This window comes from Zootoca vivipara, chromosome 1 (genome assembly GCF_965207765.1).
Source record: "Zootoca vivipara chromosome 1, rZooViv2.hap1.1, whole genome shotgun sequence".
Classification (NCBI taxonomy): domain Eukaryota; kingdom Metazoa; phylum Chordata; class Lepidosauria; order Squamata; family Lacertidae; genus Zootoca; species Zootoca vivipara.
In genome coordinates this window covers 50585637-50604383 of record NC_142582.1, presented here as the reverse complement: position 1 = coordinate 50604383, position 18747 = coordinate 50585637, and the positions used below count along the sequence as shown (strand labels likewise).

Genomic DNA, 18747 nt, shown 5'->3' with positions numbered 1-18747 from the left:
TGAAAAGAAAAACAGATTTAACAGCAAACCACAGTTAAACCACAGAGCCTAGGGCTTGCCAACTGATTGGTGGTTCGAAACCCCAAGATGGGGTGAGCTCCTGCTGCTCAGTCCCTGCTCCTGCCAACCTAGCATTTCGAAAGCACATCAAAGTGCAAGTAGATAAATAGGTACCGCTCTGGCGGGAAGGTATACAGTGTTTCCGTGCGCTGTTCTGGTTCACCAGAAGCGGCTTAGTCATGCTGGCCACATGACTCCCTCAGCCAATAATGTGAGATGAGCCCCACAACCCCAGAGTCATCTGCGACTGGACCTAACGGTCAGGGGTCCCTTTACCTTTACCTAATATAAATACAACACAAGGAGCTTTCAATGATCAAGTCAAAAGATTAAAAACAAATCATGAGTAAATGAACTGGTTGCAATTGTGAAATTATAAAATGGTAAAATTATAAACAATGTATAAAAGCACAAGTTACCTCACACAACAAATGAAATGGGGGGTCTTGCCTGTTTGCAGACAAGCTGCAAACACAACATTTTCCTTTTACAAAGGAGAGGAAAGCAAAATGTTTGGCACCAGCTTGGCTGCAGGAGTTGCCAGGAGGAGGTGTACAAGACACCATCCAACAGTCTTAGGGACTCTACTCCAGATTTGTGTAGGGTTTACTCTTTAGCCTTTCCTTCTCCAAGATATGTCCCACGAGGCAGCCTCATAAAGAGCCTAGTAAAGGTAATTGCCCTAATATGGATGCTCCATGGGTGGGTGGGTGATAATCTCCAGATTTGTATTACACCATAAATTTCTTGTTTTAGAAACAAAATAAAAAAATTCCTTCCGGTAGCACCTTAGAGACCAACTAAGTTTGTCATTGGTATGAGCTTTTGTGTGCACACTTCTTCATGCACACGAAAGTTCATACCAATGACAAACTTAGTTGGTCTCTAAGGTGCTACTGGAAGGAACTTTTTTTATTTTGTTTCGACTACGGCAGACCAACACGGCTACCGACCTGTAACTTGTTTTAGAAAGTAAGGACTTGTGTGAAATGGTGTGGGGGGGAGGTGAGGTGGGTAGTTGGCTGTAAGCTCTGCCAACATTAGCACAACATGGAGGCAGCAGGTCAGCTGAGAAAATACCAGACAGAGCATAGATTGTTGTTATAAACTGGTGGGTGGTAGCGGTAGCACAACTGAGACATGATGTAGCAATTTAGAACAGGGAGGGTGGATGGCAGAAGCCAGCTGCAGTGACTCAGCATTAGGGAAATATTGCTGCTATAGAAGCTTGTCAGCCAGGTCTCCACCAGGATCCTAAAGCCTGAGACTCAAGAGGTGCGTCCTGGTGATGTCACAGGGTTACGTAATCTTCAAAAACAACAAGAAGAATCTGATCATTGGCTTGGGCCTGGGTGTATGGCCTCAGAATGAAAGGGTGGAATTTAGCACTAAAGGAAGGAGCTAGAGATGTGACAGATCAGAAAAAGAGGGGGGGGGTGGCGAATAAGGAAACACTTTGTTTTGCAATGGGGGAATGAAAGAGAGAGAATAGAAAACCTCTAATGAATGTTGAGTAAGAAACCTTTTATAACACTATCCCTCAATTCCATATGCTTCTCAGATAATCCTGTGCGCTGTTTGTAACTGGTGGTGCTAGATACACAAATCACATGAGTAATAGTTACCACAGGCAGGCATTTGCTAGCTAGTTAACACATAAAGAAGAAACCACCCTGGCAGAAGGCCTTGGTGACACATCCCCGTGTGTGTGTGTGTGTGTGTGTGTGTGTGTGTGTGTGTGTGTTTTACACTCACCCCCAATGCATGGAAGCCGCAAAAAGGAGTGCTTTCCTGGTGAATACCCAAAGAAATAAAAAATTACTGGATGCATGGGGAATTCCATGTTCTTACAGTAATCCAGAAAAATTGGTAAGGCTGTGTGTGCATCAAATCAATAGGACAGTGTCAGGGTAGAGGTTTAAATAATCATCCTGACCTGTTTTTTTTTAATTGCTTATGCTTAATGCTTAGCAATGCTAAATTGGATTATATTTAAAAAACTAGCATATGCAAATAGGTTGTTGTCTTTCTCTCTGTGTGTGAGAATAGTGGTCAATGTTGAGAGACTGTGACTGTGTCATTACCTGGCAAGTCTGCATATGTTTTTTTGCAAAGGGTAGAAACTTGCTTATTTTAAAACCAATGAAATGGGAGGGGGGGGATGACAGGGTGTCCTAAGGTGCTATGGGGGGGGACCAGAGTCTGCTCTTGCTGCCATGTTCCGAACTTTGTGGTGAGATCCTAACAGTTTATATATTTATAAAAGCAGCGCCCCATCACAGGACCTATGCAGTGGGATATTAATCTGTGTGGGTGTCCTGCTTCTAAGAACTGCCTCCAGGTTGCTCGCCCTACTAGCATACACCTTTTCCAGGTGCCATTATCTTCACTCAAGGGTATGATGCAGAGCAGGTGTTAACCACAACTCGTTCAACAGCTTGATCTTTTGCTGACATGATGCACCATCCATCACGTATGTATCTGGTGGGGCAGCCTTTCTCAGTGTCTCCAGGCAATGATGGAAAGGTGATTGGCATCTCTACATGTGCAAAACACCTGCCTTGCTACTGAATCTTTGTAACCTGCTCCCATGCATCTGGACTAGAGGCTGTGGCTTTCAGCTAGGCTTGAACATCTCCCTTCCTCACTAAGAACACTGAATAGTAAGTGAGCTGTAGGGTAGAAGGCTGCCCTTTGTTCTTAAGACAGGATTTTGGTCCCTTCTAGCTCTTTGTAACTTTACAAGCCAGTAATATGGTGGCGGGGGAAGAGGACGAACCCTAGAGATGGTCCATCTATCAGGCAACCACGGCTGTTTGAAGCTCCTCCACTCTTTGCTGGTTTGACTGGTTTTCCTCACCAACACACTTTCAATTAGGCTGCACCCAGAAAAACCAAATTCTGACATCAGAATAAATTATTTGGCGCTGGTAGGATGCCTCAAAGTGGTCACTTGACATCATAATGACTGGCTCAATTACTTATTGAATTTGTACCCTGCCCTTCATTCCCAAGGAGCCCAGGGCTCAAAGCTGGTCTGTGGGCGAAGTAAGGATCCATTCTACAAGCTAGATCTAATTCCCCAAGCCTGAATTATGCAAATGAAGTGCATGTAGTAAAATCATTAATGTTTTCATGATACATTGCTTTCTTAAGACTTTTTTTTTAAAAAAATTATGTAATACATAAACGGTTTTAAATAAAATAAGTGCACACCTCTGAGCTTGGCAGTTCAGGCAGAGCCAGGCGGTTCCTGGGCTGGGGTACCCTGCTCGCCCCCCTCTCAGGGGAATAATGCCACTGTGGAGACCAACAGCCAGGCTGTGACCTTTATTGGACACGGGAGCATTCTTCTCTTGCATGTCGGTGGGGCTCAGAGGACAGTGCACATGATGGATTCCCTCTCCCTGTGGGAAGGGATAATGTCGGGGAAGACATACCGCATGTCATTGAGGACCGAGTCATTCTCTTCAGGGGCCGCCGGCAAGGCGAGCTGCTGCTTCTCCGGTTCTTCAGTGCAGCCTCTGCCCTTTGGGCCTTCTGCTGGCTTGTCTTCCTTTGTGCTGTCTCCTGCACCCGGGCTCCTGGCTCTAATGGGAAAGGGAGCACCCGCCACTTCCTCGCTGAGCCCTGGCGTCCTTTTGTGTGCCCGCCAAGTGCCGCCTCGCCTCTTCCTGGAGCTGTCTCGGGCGGCGCCTGCCAGGTGCTGCTGCCCCAAGGTCTCCATCTCAGACAGGCTGTAGGCCAGGGTGGCCCGATGCAGCTCCTTGTCTTCGTCGTCAGGGTGGGCGCAAGAGAACCCTGCGCTCTGTGGGCGTGGCGGAGTCGGGATGTCCGTAGCAGACGAGCGCAGGATCTCGCGTTGCTCTGGCTGGATGAGCTCCACCGTGGCCTTCATGTCATTGTTGGTGAGGTCTGGAGGAGGAGAACAGAGCAAGGGGTGGGGAAGCAGCTCCTTCAGCATCACTCACTCTGTGGGCCCAGCATCCCTGAGGCTCAAAGGGGCTTTGCGTTCTGCCCCAGCATGCAGCAGTGTCATTTGGATAGGAAGGAGAGACAATGGGAGCAGGGGCAGGACACCTGAGAGAGCAACATAGAATGAATGGGAAGCCCCTTCAGCAGCCCTGAATCAAGGAGGACCCACTGCCAATGTGAAAAGAATATCCTGTCCTCATTGGATTTCTCTGCTTATTTTAATGTGGGAGAAACATGGACCAATTCAAGCCTGGGCCCAAATAGTCTTAATCCTTGCACAGCTGCTAATGGGCGATGAGGTACAATGGATGCCTTTATTACTCCAGGGACTGCTCAGCCTAGAGTGAGCCATAGTGCTGCTGTTCCTCCTCCTCCTCCTCCTCCTCCTCAACGTAGGCTCAGTGTCACCCATTGGCTCTGACAGTCACAGTAAGCACCAGTCACCACTGAGTGAGATGCAGGCCAAGACCCCCATCTTCCCTTCTAGATGTGTGTCGAACTCTAGTGCCCTCCGAGTTTGATTTCTTACCACACACTTCTTCCACTTTGAGCTCCCCGTCCGCGTCAATCTCCATTCTCTCCTGCCCATTCTCAAGGATCCTGCAAAAGAGGCCTGACAGTTTATCCAGCACTTGCCACATTGCATTCTGGTCAAGCGTGCGCTGCCGCCACGCCACACCCCACACCCCACACCCCAACAGCCACACAACAGAGGCATTCTCAGTGACTTCTTTCCTAAACTCCCTCCTGCTAGAAGCTCAGCACAATCCAAACCTGAGCATTGCTCAGAAGCACTGTAAGACTTAGGACAAAGTTAACACAGAGTGTATATTTTTATCGTCAACTCTGTGAGAATGTTTTGCTTCATTTTTTTCCTGCCTTAACAGTTTTTAATAACATAAGCACAGCATGGGGGCTAGTTATATATCTAAACAAATAAACTGATTGATTGGAAAACTACTGGTAGCAAGCAGGAAACAATTGACAAGATCTACTCCACAGGGGTAGGAGTTATTACCGGTAGTTTCCGGTATTGTTATCATCAGTGATATGAATGCAAGAGTGAGAAGAGCAATCGTCAGATGTGCAGGGGATGGAGTAGAATTGCAAGGAATCCAAAGGACAAGCTACACATTCAAAATTATCTTAATAAAAACGAGAATTGGTCAAGAGGAACAAAATGAAATTAAGCAAGGGCAAATCTGAAACGTTACAGCAAGGATAATTCTTTATTTGCAGTACTGTGTCGAGGCTTGGACACTAAAGGTTTTTAAACCCACACCAGTTCATAAATGAACTGTAAGAAGATAAAAGGTTAAACCAGGCATCCCCAAACTGCGGCCCTCCAGATGTTTTTGCCTAGAACTCCCATGATCCCTAGCTAACAGGACCAGTGGTCGGGGAAGATGGGAATTGTAGTCCAAAACATCTGGAGGGCCGAAGTTTGGGGGTGCCTGGGTTAAACAATCTGAGCAAAGGATCAGCCTACAGATTAAGGAAGGACAATATACTGGTCGTTTTTAATAGTATTAAAAAAATCTCAGAAGGTGATCAGGTAGGTGGACAGGGCAAAAATACGTAATCGAAGGAAAGCAGTTTTAGGTTAAACATAAGGAAGAATTTCCCATTTGTAAGAGCATTTCATCACACATGAAATGCTTTTGAAGGGCTCTTCTATTGCATTATTTGCACAACACATGAATTTGGGTTAATGAAGGACAGGTAATAGAAAAGGAACATACATTCTAAGTTGAAACAAAATGCCAAATGATGGTTTGGCAAAGTCCTGAACTCACAAACTCCCTCTTCCCCCTTCGCTCTCCATTCTCCTTTTGCATAATTTGCTTTAGTGAGTTGTTTCTGTTCTTGCAAAAAATGATAGTTTGCCATTACATCTGATTGGGGGGCAGGCTAACTTGCGTGTGCCTGGCCCCTCCTTGTCACCTCACCTCCTGGTGGTTATCCGTTTGCCGTTGATGTACTTAGTAGATGTGGAGACAGAGCAGAAGCCTATTCCTAATTCAGCACCAGGCCCAAACGTAGTGAAGAAATCTAGGAGGGGAAAGTGACAACATCACTGCTAAGGGGGGTGGAGGCAGCTAGCGCAGGCCTCAATAATCCCAGCCAAACGGCAGACGCCTTCCCATACTGCGAGTGTCAGTGGGCTAATGAAGGGAGGCACCAACACTTAACAGGAGAATTGTTCCTTGGACATTTAAAAGCAGGGGTGAATTGAGTCCTTGTGAGATGAAAGAGCCAGAATGAGGTAGAGAAGCAGATATGGAAGAGGGAAAGTGTATTGGAGAAGCACAGAGGCAAGGCCTGCAATGAGCATGTGCAGCAGATCGCCCACTGAGCTGCTCAAGGCTGCAAGGTGATGAATCCTTGCCTTACCTGTCTGGAATGGAGAGCTGTAGGAGCAATAGGAGTAGGTGGTGCAGCCTGGCGCAACCCACTGGGGTATTCCTCCTTGAAGAGCTGTATATGGGGACAACTCCTCTGGAAAGGAAGGAGGAGGCTGATAAGTGAGAGACTTTCCAGTTAGACATTATAACCCAGATAATACAAGGACATGTTCAGTTTGGTTGCTTGGTGCAATGAGCCTAAGCAGATCAGGTAATATAATGCAATACAAATCCATGATCATACCATACCCCAAGACACAGAGAGGATGTCTTATGTGACATGCACCCCTCCAGCAAGGGCGAGGACAGAGCAGAAAGATTGCAGCCAAGATAGACCTGGAAGTTGGAACCTTCCCCCTGTCCTCGTCTCCGACAAAGCACAAAAAAGAAAAGCCCTGTGGATCATGGTAGCGGATATAATCCACTGCTGTGGTGGCTGATTCATTAGGGTGAACAGAACACTGCTCTGAGCTCAGGCTCAGACTGGGAGGACTAGCTCACACAATCCTCTCTCTCTCTCAAAAGTCCACTCCTGTTCCTCTCCAAATGGCTCTGTTTCAGCAGCCTGGTGACACAACACACACTTATCTGGGCACAAGACCCTCTGAAGACAGTGCGACTGCTACCGGTATCTGAGCAAACATGCACAGGGTTGAACAGTTGCAGAGGGGAGGAAACATTTTAGTTGTTTCCACTGTTGAAAAAGAATGCGAATAAGAAAAATGTGAGCGAGGCCGTTGTCTTGTAACCTTGGTCCTGCAAGCTATAATAACGTCTAGCTCCGTTGTCTCTGAGAAAGGTACTGTGTCTTGAGAATAGGGTGTTTGTGCCTTTATTTTTTTTAGCAGAAGAAGCAAGTTATAGACATTTTTAAGCAGGGTCGTGAAACTTTTGCAGCCCAAGGACCACATTCCCTCACAGGCAGACTTCTAGCAGCTGCATGCTGCTGGTGGGTGGGGCCAGGTGCAAAGTGGGTGGGGCCACAAATGCGGCTCTCACCTTTGTCTAGTAAGCAGCAGCCCAGCCATGCAAAACTCAGCAGCTTCTGCATTTCCTCCTTTCCACATTTCTCTATCACAGCAAGCCACCGCTACTATCAAGGTTCAAAGACACTTTCACACCAGAAGAAAGAACTCAAGGAGGATGGTGCAAAGTAGGGTCGGTAAGGGATGCAGCCTGGGGACATTGAGTTTAGTCTCTGGCATCTCCAGGTTAAATGAAGAGAAGTCTCATGTGCAAAGGCTGATGAAGACCCCTCTGCTTGAGGCCTGAGCTGCTGCCCACCAGAGGAGACAGCTGTGAGCCAGAGGCACCATTATAAGGCAGCTTTATGTTGCCTACCCCTTGTTCCCCTCATGCCAGCACATACCACAGAATTCGTTGAAGGGATCTTGTCCTTCGAAAAACTCTCTGAAGACCTCATCTGCATCACGGAAGGTGAACATGAAGTCCGGAGTCTCAGTGGCGCTCGGAAAAACCCCAGCACCTTCAAGAAAACAAACCAGATACCTGTCACCATCACTTCTCAGCACACCATGGATGTCTTTCAGGGAGTGAAGGAAGACGGGGAAAGGGATGATATGCTGAGGACAGCTGAATCTAGGCATGATCTCTTGGCCCAAAGCAAGACGCAGAGCCAGAAAGGAAGAATCACAGAGCAGGAAGCAGCCCAAACCGTAAAAGAAAACAATTCAGTTCATTATTCCCTCTTGATGCATGCGCCCCTTTGCAAACAGCGGTCAAGCAAGAGGACAGCTCCCAAAATAAAAAAAACAGAGAAAAAGATAGAGGGATAGGGGCGGGGCGGGGGGGAGGACACAGTGAAGGACACATGCATCAATGTGTTTTGAGCCACCCAGATTTTCATCAGGTTTCCCCCCTCCCTCCCTGTGAGATTCCCTCCCTGTGAGATTTCCAGTAGGGAAGAACATTTCCAGGTGCAAGCTTGGGACAGCCTGCACAGGGTAGGATCCTGTCCTGCGGTGCTAAACAAACTCATATGCTTTCAGGGCCCTGATGTTGGGAAAGATTGAGGGCACTAGGAGAAGGGGACGACAGAGGACGAGATGGTTGGACAGTGTTCTCGAAGCTACGAACATGAGTTTGACCAAATTGCGGGAGGCAGTGGAAGACAGGAGTGCCTGGCGTGCTATGGTCCATGGGGTCACGAAGAGTCGGACACGACTAAACGACTAAACAACAACAATGCTTTCAGGGTAGCAGGGGGGAGCACCAGTTGGTGAGAGTACCAGGAAGTGCTTGTGGTGAGGACTGAGCCCAGAACAGAAGTGCATGTGGATAATATGTCCTGTATGTCTACACACCAACCTCCACTTACCTGTGCTTAGTCCCATCAGCCCCTCGAGTCCGTAGAGGTCATAAAGGTCCCGCTTATAACCTGCCAGAAATAGGAACAAGAGGAGGCCAGTCCCACCTTGAAGCCCATTCAATTTTTGCTACAATCCTGTGCATATGCTTTAGCTACAAGACTCCTGAGACAGCAGCGGAGCAAGGTGGGAGCGGTGGCGGTAGGCCACCCCAGGTGCCACCACTAAGGGGGGTGACAAAATGCCAGGTGGCACTCACTGTGGGGTCTGCAGCATGCCCGAGCCACACGTTTCTCCCCAAACAGTCCGCCTGCCACCTCCCCCTCAGCTGTAGGGCGGCTGAGTGGGAGGAGGCGGGCAGACCCCTTGGAGGCCCTGCGGAGCGTCCTGACCCAGCTGGCCCTGGCCCCGTGTGTGGCTGGCCCCGCTCCCAGATGCAGGGCACGCACGCTGCTCCAGGCACCCAATTGGCTTGCTCTGCCGCTGCCCTGAGACACCACAAGCTCTCCCTCCAACGCTAAGCACTGTGGCCCCAAACAGCAGCAAAGTACTGAGTAGCAGAAAATATAGTTGCTAAAAGTACCCCTGGTTCTTCCTTTTCAGGAGATGGATGGAAGGCAGACTGGCAGGCCTAGCAGTGAACCAAAGGGGATGCCAGGTGCCTGGAGAAGGGGTTGCACAGGAAACTCATGCTGGGTGGACTGTGATTGGGCTGAGCTCTCACTTCTGTGGCCTGCAGGGAGTGAGAACTGGGAACCAGCAGCAGCTCAGGAAGAGGCATGTGTGCATTATAGGGAAGGTCTCTGAAAGACCACAACAAGGCATATAGGAGCACATAGGGAACAGCTCCGAGATGGGAGATCCCCTGGGATGGGGAATGGCGAAAATGGTCCAATGTCTTACTGTCTGATAGCACTTCATATGCTTCTGCTATCTCCTTGAATTTCTTCTCCGCTTGTTCCTTATTCCCTGGGTTTTTGTCTGGGTGCCATTTCAGTGCATTCTTCCTGTACCTACAGCAGTCCAAAAGGAGAGACTTAACTGTAGGATTACCATTAAGAGAAACCGTCACTTCTCAATATTATGTCAAGAGGAGAGGTGTCATTTCTTCCCCAATACCAGCAGTACATGCCATGGTGCATTCCTAAACTACACAATCTGTTGGTTTCTAGAAGTCTTCACATTAGAAGAAGCAATTATGGCTAGGAAAGGCGGAATTGATATTGGGGGGGGGCGGATTTCCAAGAAAGCTCAACAAAATTTGGGGTGTCCTGGTTTTTACTTTTTGAAATACTGTATGGCAACCCTAATATTGGCAATTATGTAATTTCTGCATTCCCCAGATATTACAGAAAGGACCACCACGTAGCCAGCGTGTACAACCAATTTGTAGGAATACCTTTGTAACCTCAAGGATAGGCTACTATGATGCACTCTGTTTGGGTTGCATTCAGTTACTATCTGGTGGGTTCAGCTAGTAGACAGTGTGGGATCCTGCTTCCATGCTGGGGTATGCCTCAAAAGATGGATGACACCTGTCATGTAGCATCTGCATTGGCTCTCTGTCCTGTTGCATTCCAGGCACAATGCAAGGTGCTAAATCTGATCTCTTAAGCCCCTTTGGCCGTTATGATTACTGAGTGCCTTCTTGAATACATTGTCCATGCACCAAATTCAAACAGCAAGGGCATGTGCTGTAGATACCGTGTTTCCCCTTTTTTAAGACACCGTCTTATAACTTTTTTTCCTCAAAAAAACACAAGGTGTCTTATTTTCAGGGGATGTCTTAATTTTTTATTACCATTTTTATTATGGACCCACCCTGGGGAGCAACTTCCTTTAAAAAGAGACAAGGAAAAAAGAGCAAAGGCAGCGGTGAGGGAGACACTTTGTGCATGCTCAGAGACCACCCCATCCCCAGCTATAAACCCACCCCGGTTTTCCAAGACGCCTTTTCCCCGGCACTGGACTGGCGGGGGGATGTGAAGGGGGTGTCTCTCTGTGCATGCTCAGAGGCAGCCTCGTCCCGGGCGCCGCTATGGGAGTGGAGGGCACTCACCTAACCATGACCCAGATCCCGGCCACGACGAGGCGCCGTGTGCCGGCAGCGGACTGAGCCGGAGCCCCTGGTGCAGGCCAGCGTTGAGCTCACTACCGGCCCCGCCGAGCACAGCCACGGGCCCATCGCCCAGCCCGCCCGCCTGCCTGCCTCCCGCTTCCCTGCCCACAAAATTCCGGCGGCGGGCCATGCAGCCCATGCCGCTCCAGCAGAGCGGAAGGGGCCAGCAGCGCTTCCGCCGCCGTCCGCACCCCGGCGCCACAGAAGGACCCGCGAGCCTCCCGCCACCGCTCTGCCTTGGGCCATGCGGCCCACAACATTCCGGCGGCGCGGATGGGGCCAGCAGGGCTCCCGCCGCCGCCCGTCACCCTGGCAGGGCCAGCGGGGCTCCTGCCGCCGCTCTGCCTTGGGCCATGCGGCCCACAACGTTCTGGCGGCGCGGATGGGGCCAGCAGGGCTCCCGCCGCCGCCCGTCACTCTGGCAGGGCTAGCGGGGCTCCCGCCGCCGCTCTGCCTCGGGCCATGCGGCCCACAACGTTCCGGTGGTGCAGAAGGTCCAACGGGCCTCCGGCCGCCGCTCTGCCTCGCCGCTCTGGCTGGGCACTCCGCCCGGTGCTGCTGGACGTTCCGAGCGCTCGGCGCTGCGGAGCGCTCCACTCTGCAGCCGCCTGTTCCGGCGGCGGGGCGGCAGGCCTCCTCGGCCGGGCCAGGAAGAGGCCAGGCCGCTGGCTGGGCGCTCCACCCGGCGCTGCTGGGCGCTCTGAGCGCTCGGCGCTGCAGAGCGCTCCACTCTGCAGCCGCCTGTTTCGGCAGGTGGCTCGCCGCTGCAGCAGCTGGTTCCAGGCCCCGCTGGCTGGCTGGGGCGCTTGGCGGTCTCGCTGTATATGGTATGAGAGGTATGTCTTATTTTCGGGGGGTGTCTTAGATATAGCAACTCCTAAAAAATGCTGCCATGGCTTACTTTATGGCTACGTATTAAAAAAGGGGAAACACGGTAGGTGAGTTTGGTGGCTGACCTATAATTGCAGAACTCCTTTGTCCTAGAGTCCTTTGTCCAATCAAAGTCTGGGCCTGTAAGCTCTCCAGAATGGTTGCAGAACATTTTTTCTTTGGCCTGGCATTCTGTGGCCAGGGTTAATCAAGCATGGTGTGATTTTGTTTGTTTGTTTGTTTTCTATATGAGTACTATTTCATCTTCTTTTTGTTTGTGTGTGTCATATTATTCTGTGCACTTGTAATTATGTCCTTTTTATTTTTCAATCTCTCTCTATATAAATGTTCCCACTTCGTGCGTGGAGGTCACACCCTTGCTCTGTAACCGCTGAACCAAATTGCATCAAATTAGGGTAAAGCGTACCTTGCCCATCAGGGAGGGATCTGGCATAATTTCCCCCTCAAAAAAACCACACCTTTCACACCTAAAATAATGATTAAACACAAAAAAGGTGGCGCCCAAATTAGACATCACCAGCAGAAGGTCTGAAGACTCCAGCAGCATCCAATAGAAAGACAGAACGCACGCTGCTGCCTCCAAAGCCGTGCCACCAGATGACATCACAAAATTCCACAGCAACCAACTGAAAACAGGCCTTTTGCAGCAACAAGGCCCAACTTTGCCCAGCAGACTGAATAGGCCGCAGCAGACTAGGCCGCTTTCCAGACTAGGCCAAGTGGAGGTAGGGGCCTGCCGGGGGGGATGGGGGGGCTGAATAGGGGGCATCGTATGGTTGCTTTGAAGTGCAATACTGTAATCTACCTGGAATCCTTGGGGAAAGGTAGGATAGAAATTGAATGCACCAAACAACTTAAATAAAGGGCAGATTGCACAGATATTCCTAAAGGGGTAGGGGTGAATTAGATGTGCCCAACACAAAAGCCCCTGGACCTATTTACCTGCAATATGGCAGTTTATCTACTCTGGAAAGGCTGCTATGTATCCACTTCTGTCAAAGGTGAAAAAAGTCAGTCGTTTTTTTAAAAATCCCAATAGCGAATAAAGGTGAGGAGAAGGAAGCAGGGTAAGATAGACCTCCCCAAGCTAAACTGGGCAGGCTCCAAACTGATCTGAGCCAAACTGGGCTATTTTATGAAGTGCCAAATTCGGGTCCATGTAACATCTTGTGGTTGGTGCACAATGTGCTACTTACGCCTTCTTAATGTCATCTGAGGAGGCAGTTTGAGGGATGTCCAGTGTTTGGTAGTAATCAACCATGATGCAGCTTGTTTAGTGCAGAGGCCAGCTGTAAATCAGGGGAGAACATGGTAGGACATTGATCATCCTCCAGTCAGGCTTCCACACTCACCCACTCCAGCTCTCAGAAGCACTCAGCTGATGCCAGATGCAAAACACCTTCTGCTGAAAAAATACCTAATACAAGATGTCTGTTCAAAACACAGTTTAGCTTTATGTGCAGCCACCACCATCCCATATCCCATATCCTCATAAATTGCAGGTGGCATGTGCTTTCACCTCAGGAGGACATTGCTGACCAACTCCCTTGTTCTACACTATACAGTGGTACCTCAGGTTACAGACACTTCGGGTTACAAACACTTCAGGTTACAGACTTCACTGACCCGGAGGTAGTACCTCGGGTTAAGAACATCACCTCAGGATGAGAACAGAAATCGTGTGGTAGCGACGTGGCAGCAGCAGGAGGCCCCATTAGCTAAAGTGGTACCTCAGGTTAAGAACGGTTTCAGGTTAAGAACGGACCTTCAGAACAAATTAAGTTCGTAACCAGAGGTACCACTGTATTATAAATGAATAAGTGGCCCTAGGTCCTAGCTAAGCATCACAAAGGCACAAATTATTGTACTTAAATAAAGTAAAAAAGGTCTTTGGCCTGTGTTGATAACCAAGATGTAAAACATTAAGTATATATACCTGCAATAAATTGCCCTGGATCTTTACAAGTGGAAACAGTGGCAACACCTCTCCTCCATTTAGCGCAGACTGCGCAGACTGCAGACAATATTACAGGATTTGCACTGCAACACACATTCACCCTGTTATCTGCCCTATTATCATTCCCACTAATCCAGGCATGTCCAAAGTCTGTTTTGGGGGTCTAATCCAGCTCAGCAACGTCAATCCTAAAAAAAGTTCAACAACTTTGGTCGGCCCTCACACATCAAATTGGGCACCCCTACACTAATCCATGTTGTGCACACAAGATCACTAGGGGCTTTGTTTTTGAGAAGGTCATTGTGGTATAATAGCGACAGGTTCAAATCCCTGCAAGGCCAGGTAGAGATTATTAGGAATACTAATACATTGATCCACATTCTGAAGGGAATTCCATTAAGTTTCCTTCCACTGACACATTTTAATGTATTTTTAAGCAATGCCAAGGACATGCTTTATAGATATGTGCAATTGCTTTGTGGGTATCTGGACTGGTTACCCACAGCCATCCACCACTGAGCTGCCATCTGGACTTGTAGTTCAAGAATGCAGATATAAAATAGCAGGAAGGCCGCTGTGAGAACAGGATGCTGGACAAGATGAGCAGGCTCATCTTACATTTTTGTGCTTAAGGGTCTAACCTCCTGATTCTGATCTCTGCATTCCAGGGTTTCTCTAGACTTTACTCTTCTTCATCTGCATCCCTGGAGACATAGACCTCATTTGGCTTCTTCCACCCTCTTGCTGTGGAGTTCTGGATTCATCTTATTGTTTCAGGAGGGAGGGAGGGAGGGAGGGAGAAGGTACATGCTATCTGCATCATGAACTCAATACCTCTGGCTCTTCATACCTGCAAAAGCCTCTGTTTCTGCCTCTGGCTGCCTTGGACATAGGAAAGGACAGCAGGACCTCTCCATCATCCTTTTGCATCTACCCTCTCTTGATGAACATATACTGCAGCCAATGGCAGTCTTCTGCAGATTGTGATGTCAGGGGTGTGAGGCTGCAAGCTCTTGGTCATGGCCCAGGTGTATGGTACTTGGGAGGGGTTAGTAATTGAGGGAGGGGGACTCCAAGCCAGGGCATCACCATGTGACAACTAGAGGCTGGGATTCATCACAGACATGGAGAGGAAATGGTAAGGAATATATGGCACTGTGTGTGATCTGTTGTACAAAATAACGTATGAAACTGTGAAATAACATCTCTGTAACACAAAGTCATACAGCATATCTGTGGGTCCCTGAATAACACTGTTTTGTCATTGGCTTCCCCTTGTGTGTAGGGTTGGCTAGGATCCACCTGCAGCCAGACATGACCGGGCTCAGTTCTAGAACATGCAAAGGAATAATAAAGAAGAGTGTGTGTCTGAGCATGTGTCAAGCATTCTTTTGCTCACCCCTGAGGAACTACCATCGATCTCCATGTGTCTGGGATGAACTCCACTAACCCGGAAGTAGTACCTCGGGTTAAGAATTTTACCTCAGGATGAGAACAGAAATCACATGGCAGCGGCGGCAGGAGGCCCTATTAGCTAAAGTGGTACCTCAGGTTAAGAATGGTTTCAGGTTAAGAACAGACCTCCGGAACAAATTAAGTTCGTAACCAGAGGTACTACTGGTACTTGTCTCCTTGGCTCGGGGTCGCATAACTCCAAACCCTCCAACATTTCTCCAATGAAAATAAGGATGTCCTAAGGAAAAGCAGGACGTTCCAGGATCAAATCAGAAACCGGGAAAGCTTCTGTAAATCCAGGAATGACCCTGGAAAATAGGGACACTTTGAGGGTCTGCAGTAAATGCCTGCTTAGTTAGGTGTATGGGAGTCAGAGGTAGGTCCAATTATGATGATCAATTGGCTGAGGAGTGTTATTTCCCTGATCATGAGAAATCCCATAATTTTGAGGTGCCTTTGGGCTTCAAAGCTAGGGAACAGCTGAGGTGGTGCCAGGAACTGATATTACAGAGGTGCCCTACAGTCTGTCACAATCACTATTGTTTCTGTGCCGTAGAAAGCTAAATCTGTGAGTGTTGGACAAGTTGCTTTGGATTACAGCCTAACCAGTTGTTCCTATTTGTGCTTATAAAAACTCACACTGCAATGAAGCAGAGGGAAATAATCCATGAATTTTCTGAAGCCAAACTGCCGGCATGGTTGTTGATAAGTGATGCATGTCATGTAATGAATAGGTGCATATAATTAATAGGTAGTGCATAGAGTGTACCAGTAATTCCTGAGGTAGGAAGCTTCAGACAGGACATAAAACGGTAATGATGATTGACATACATCTCCTAATGAATTTCTCCTGCTCTGCTCCTGTTTGCAGAGTGATAAATGAAAAAATATATATGCAACAACAAAAACAAACCTCCTGAAATATGGCCATGCACTCAGTTCCAACTCATGGCAGTCACAATCCATATTAGGGGAAATACATTTAGCAGGTCAACCAAAATAGTGTACAAGCATTTGACTTCTCCAGAGGCTAGATGGCAGACAGAAAGCAGAGTTAGGGTAGGAAAAGGCCATGTGACCTGCATCTAATTACAGTCTGAAGATGGAGTGGGGGAGGTGGCGGTAGACATTCAAAACAGGCTAGTTATGTACTAGGCAGGTACCGTGTTTCCCCTTTTTTAAGACACCGTCTTATAACTTTTTTTCCTCAAAAAAACACAAGGTGTCTTATTTTCAGGGGATGTCTTAATTTTTTATTACCATTTTTATTATGGACCCACCCTGGGGAGCAACTTCCTTTAAAAAGAGACAAGGAAAAAAGAGCAAAGGCAGCGGTGAGGGAGACACTTTGTGCATGCTCAGAGACCACCCCATCCCCAGCTATAAACCCACCCCGGTTTTCCAAGACGCCTTTTCCCCGGCACTGGACTGGCGGGGGGATGTGAAGGGGGTGTCTCTCTGTGCATGCTCAGAGGCAGCCTCGTCCCGGGCGCCGCTATGGGAGTGGAGGGCACTCACCTAACCATGACCCAGATCCCGGCCACGACGAGGCGCCGTGTGCCGGCAGCGGACTGAGCCGGAGCCCCTGGTGCAGGCCAGCGTTGAGCTCACTACCGGCCCCGCCGAGCACAGCCACGGGCCCATCGCCCAGCCCGCCCGCCTGCCTGCCTCCCGCTTCCCTGCCCACAAAATTCCGGCGGCGGGCCATGCAGCCCATGCCGCTCCAGCAGAGCGGAAGGGGCCAGCAGCGCTTCCGCCGCCGTCCGCACCCCGGCGCCACAGAAGGACCCGCGAGCCTCCCGCCACCGCTCTGCCTTGGGCCATGCGGCCCACAACATTCCGGCGGCGCGGATGGGGCCAGCAGGGCTCCCGCCGCCGCCCGTCACCCTGGCAGGGCCAGCGGGGCTCCTGCCGCCGCTCTGCCTTGGGCCATGCGGCCCACAACGTTCTGGCGGCGCGGATGGGGCCAGCAGGGCTCCCGCCGCCGCCCGTCACTCTGGCAGGGCTAGCGGGGCTCCCGCCGCCGCTCTGCCTCGGGCCATGCGGCCCACAACGTTCCGGTGGTGCAGAAGGTCCAACGGGCCTCCGGCCGCCGCTCTGCCTCGCCGCTCTGGCTGGGCACTCCGCCCGGTGCTGCTGGACGTTCCGAGCGCTCGGCGCTGCGGAGCGCTCCACTCTGCAGCCGCCTGTTCCGGCGGCGGGGCGGCAGGCCTCCTCGGCCGGGCCAGGAAGAGGCCAGGCCGCTGGCTGGGCGCTCCACCCGGCGCTGCTGGGCGCTCTGAGCGCTCGGCGCTGCAGAGCGCTCCACTCTGCAGCCGCCTGTTTCGGCAGGTGGCTCGCCGCTGCAGCAGCTGGTTCCAGGCCCCGCTGGCTGGCTGGGGCGCTTGGCGGTCTCGCTGTATATGGTATGAGAGGTATGTCTTATTTTCGGGGGGTGTCTTAGATATAGCAACTCCTAAAAAATGCTGCCATGGCTTACTTTATGGCTACGTATTAAAAAAGGGGAAACACGGTATCAGGTTACACTAAGACCTCCTAATGGCTGATCTCCCATCTCTTCAATAATGAAACCTGAATAAAACCTGGATAATAGCCCCTTAAGGTGGTGCCAGAGACAGTGGAATCACCCACCTGTATACTTTGTAATTAAGTCTTTAATCATGCTTCCCACTAGTTTTCCCAGAATAGATGTTAAGCTAAAGGTAAAGGGCCCCCTGACCATTAGGTTCAGTCGTGACCGACTCTGGGGTTGCGCACTCATCTCGCGTTATTGGCCGAGGGAGCTGGAGTACAGCTTCCAGGTCATGTGGCCAGCATGACAAAGCCGCTTCTGGCAAACCAGAGCAGCACACGGAAACGCCGTTTACCTTTGCACCGGAGCGGTACCTATTTATTTACTTGCACTTTGACGTGCTTTTGAAGTGCTACGTTGACAGGAGCTGGGACCGAGCAACAGGAGCTCACCCCGTTGCAGGGATTCGAACCGCCGACCTTCTGATCAGCAAACCCTAGGCTCTGTGGTTTAACACAGCACCACCTGCGTCCCTGATGTTAAGCTAACCATCATATAATTCCCTGCCCCCCCCCCACTGGACCCCTATCTCAAAAATTGGTGTTACATTGTTCACTTCCTGTCATGGACATTTTATTTATATGCACGGAGGGAACAAAACTTCTGTTGTTCTAAACCCTTACTAGGGAAGTAAGTTCCAGTGAACTCAATGTGACAAATTCTGGATAAGCAGAGCTTCCATGTTCAAGAGCAGCATTCCACTGAATACCAGTTGATTGAGCTGGGAGGCGCATTAAGAGGCCTACTCAGGGCTTTTTTCCCCAGCTGGAACTCACCAGAGCTCAGTTCTGGCACCTCTCAGGTGGGCGCCATTGCTATTATAAGGTGTTCATGGTGAGTTCCGACATCTCTTTTCCTTGAAAAATAGCACTGGGCCTATTGCCTTCATACCCTGTTTTTGAACTTACTGAAGACCCCTGGTTAGCCACTGTGGAAAGCCAAGTGCTGAACTAGGTTGTCCAGTGGTTTCATCCAGCTTGAGGTCT

General features: G+C 49.7%; 1 protein-coding gene across 1 annotated transcript; it reads right to left on the bottom strand.

Moving 5' to 3' along the window:
- Positions 1 to 3433: 3433 nt before the first annotated feature.
- On the bottom strand, positions 3434 to 13038 carry LOC118091216 (dnaJ homolog subfamily B member 2-like). The gene is made up of 8 exons (XM_088663192.1): positions 12974 to 13038; positions 9671 to 9780; positions 8779 to 8838; positions 7810 to 7926; positions 6430 to 6534; positions 5985 to 6087; positions 4572 to 4635; positions 3434 to 4015 (listed from the first exon to the last, which is right to left on the bottom strand). The coding sequence occupies exons 1-8, from the start codon at positions 13036 to 13038 to the stop codon at positions 3434 to 3436; spliced, it is 1206 nt and encodes a 401-aa protein (XP_088519318.1).
- Between the last annotated feature and the right edge of the window lie 5709 nt (positions 13039 to 18747).

Bases quoted from the DNA above. Each gene is read 5' to 3' on its own strand.
- LOC118091216 (XM_088663192.1), bottom strand. From the start codon at position 13,038: ATGGTTGATTACTACCAAACACTGGACATCCCTCAAACTGCCTCCTCA. The intron at 8,839-9,670 runs GTAAGACATTGG...TATTTCTGGCAG, and splicing joins ATATGAAGTGCTATCAGACA to GTTATAAGCGGGACCTTTAT. The intron at 4,016-4,571 runs GTGTGTGGTAAG...GTGATGCTGAAG, and splicing joins GGGAGCTCAAAGTGGAAGAA to GAGCTGCTTCCCCACCCCTT.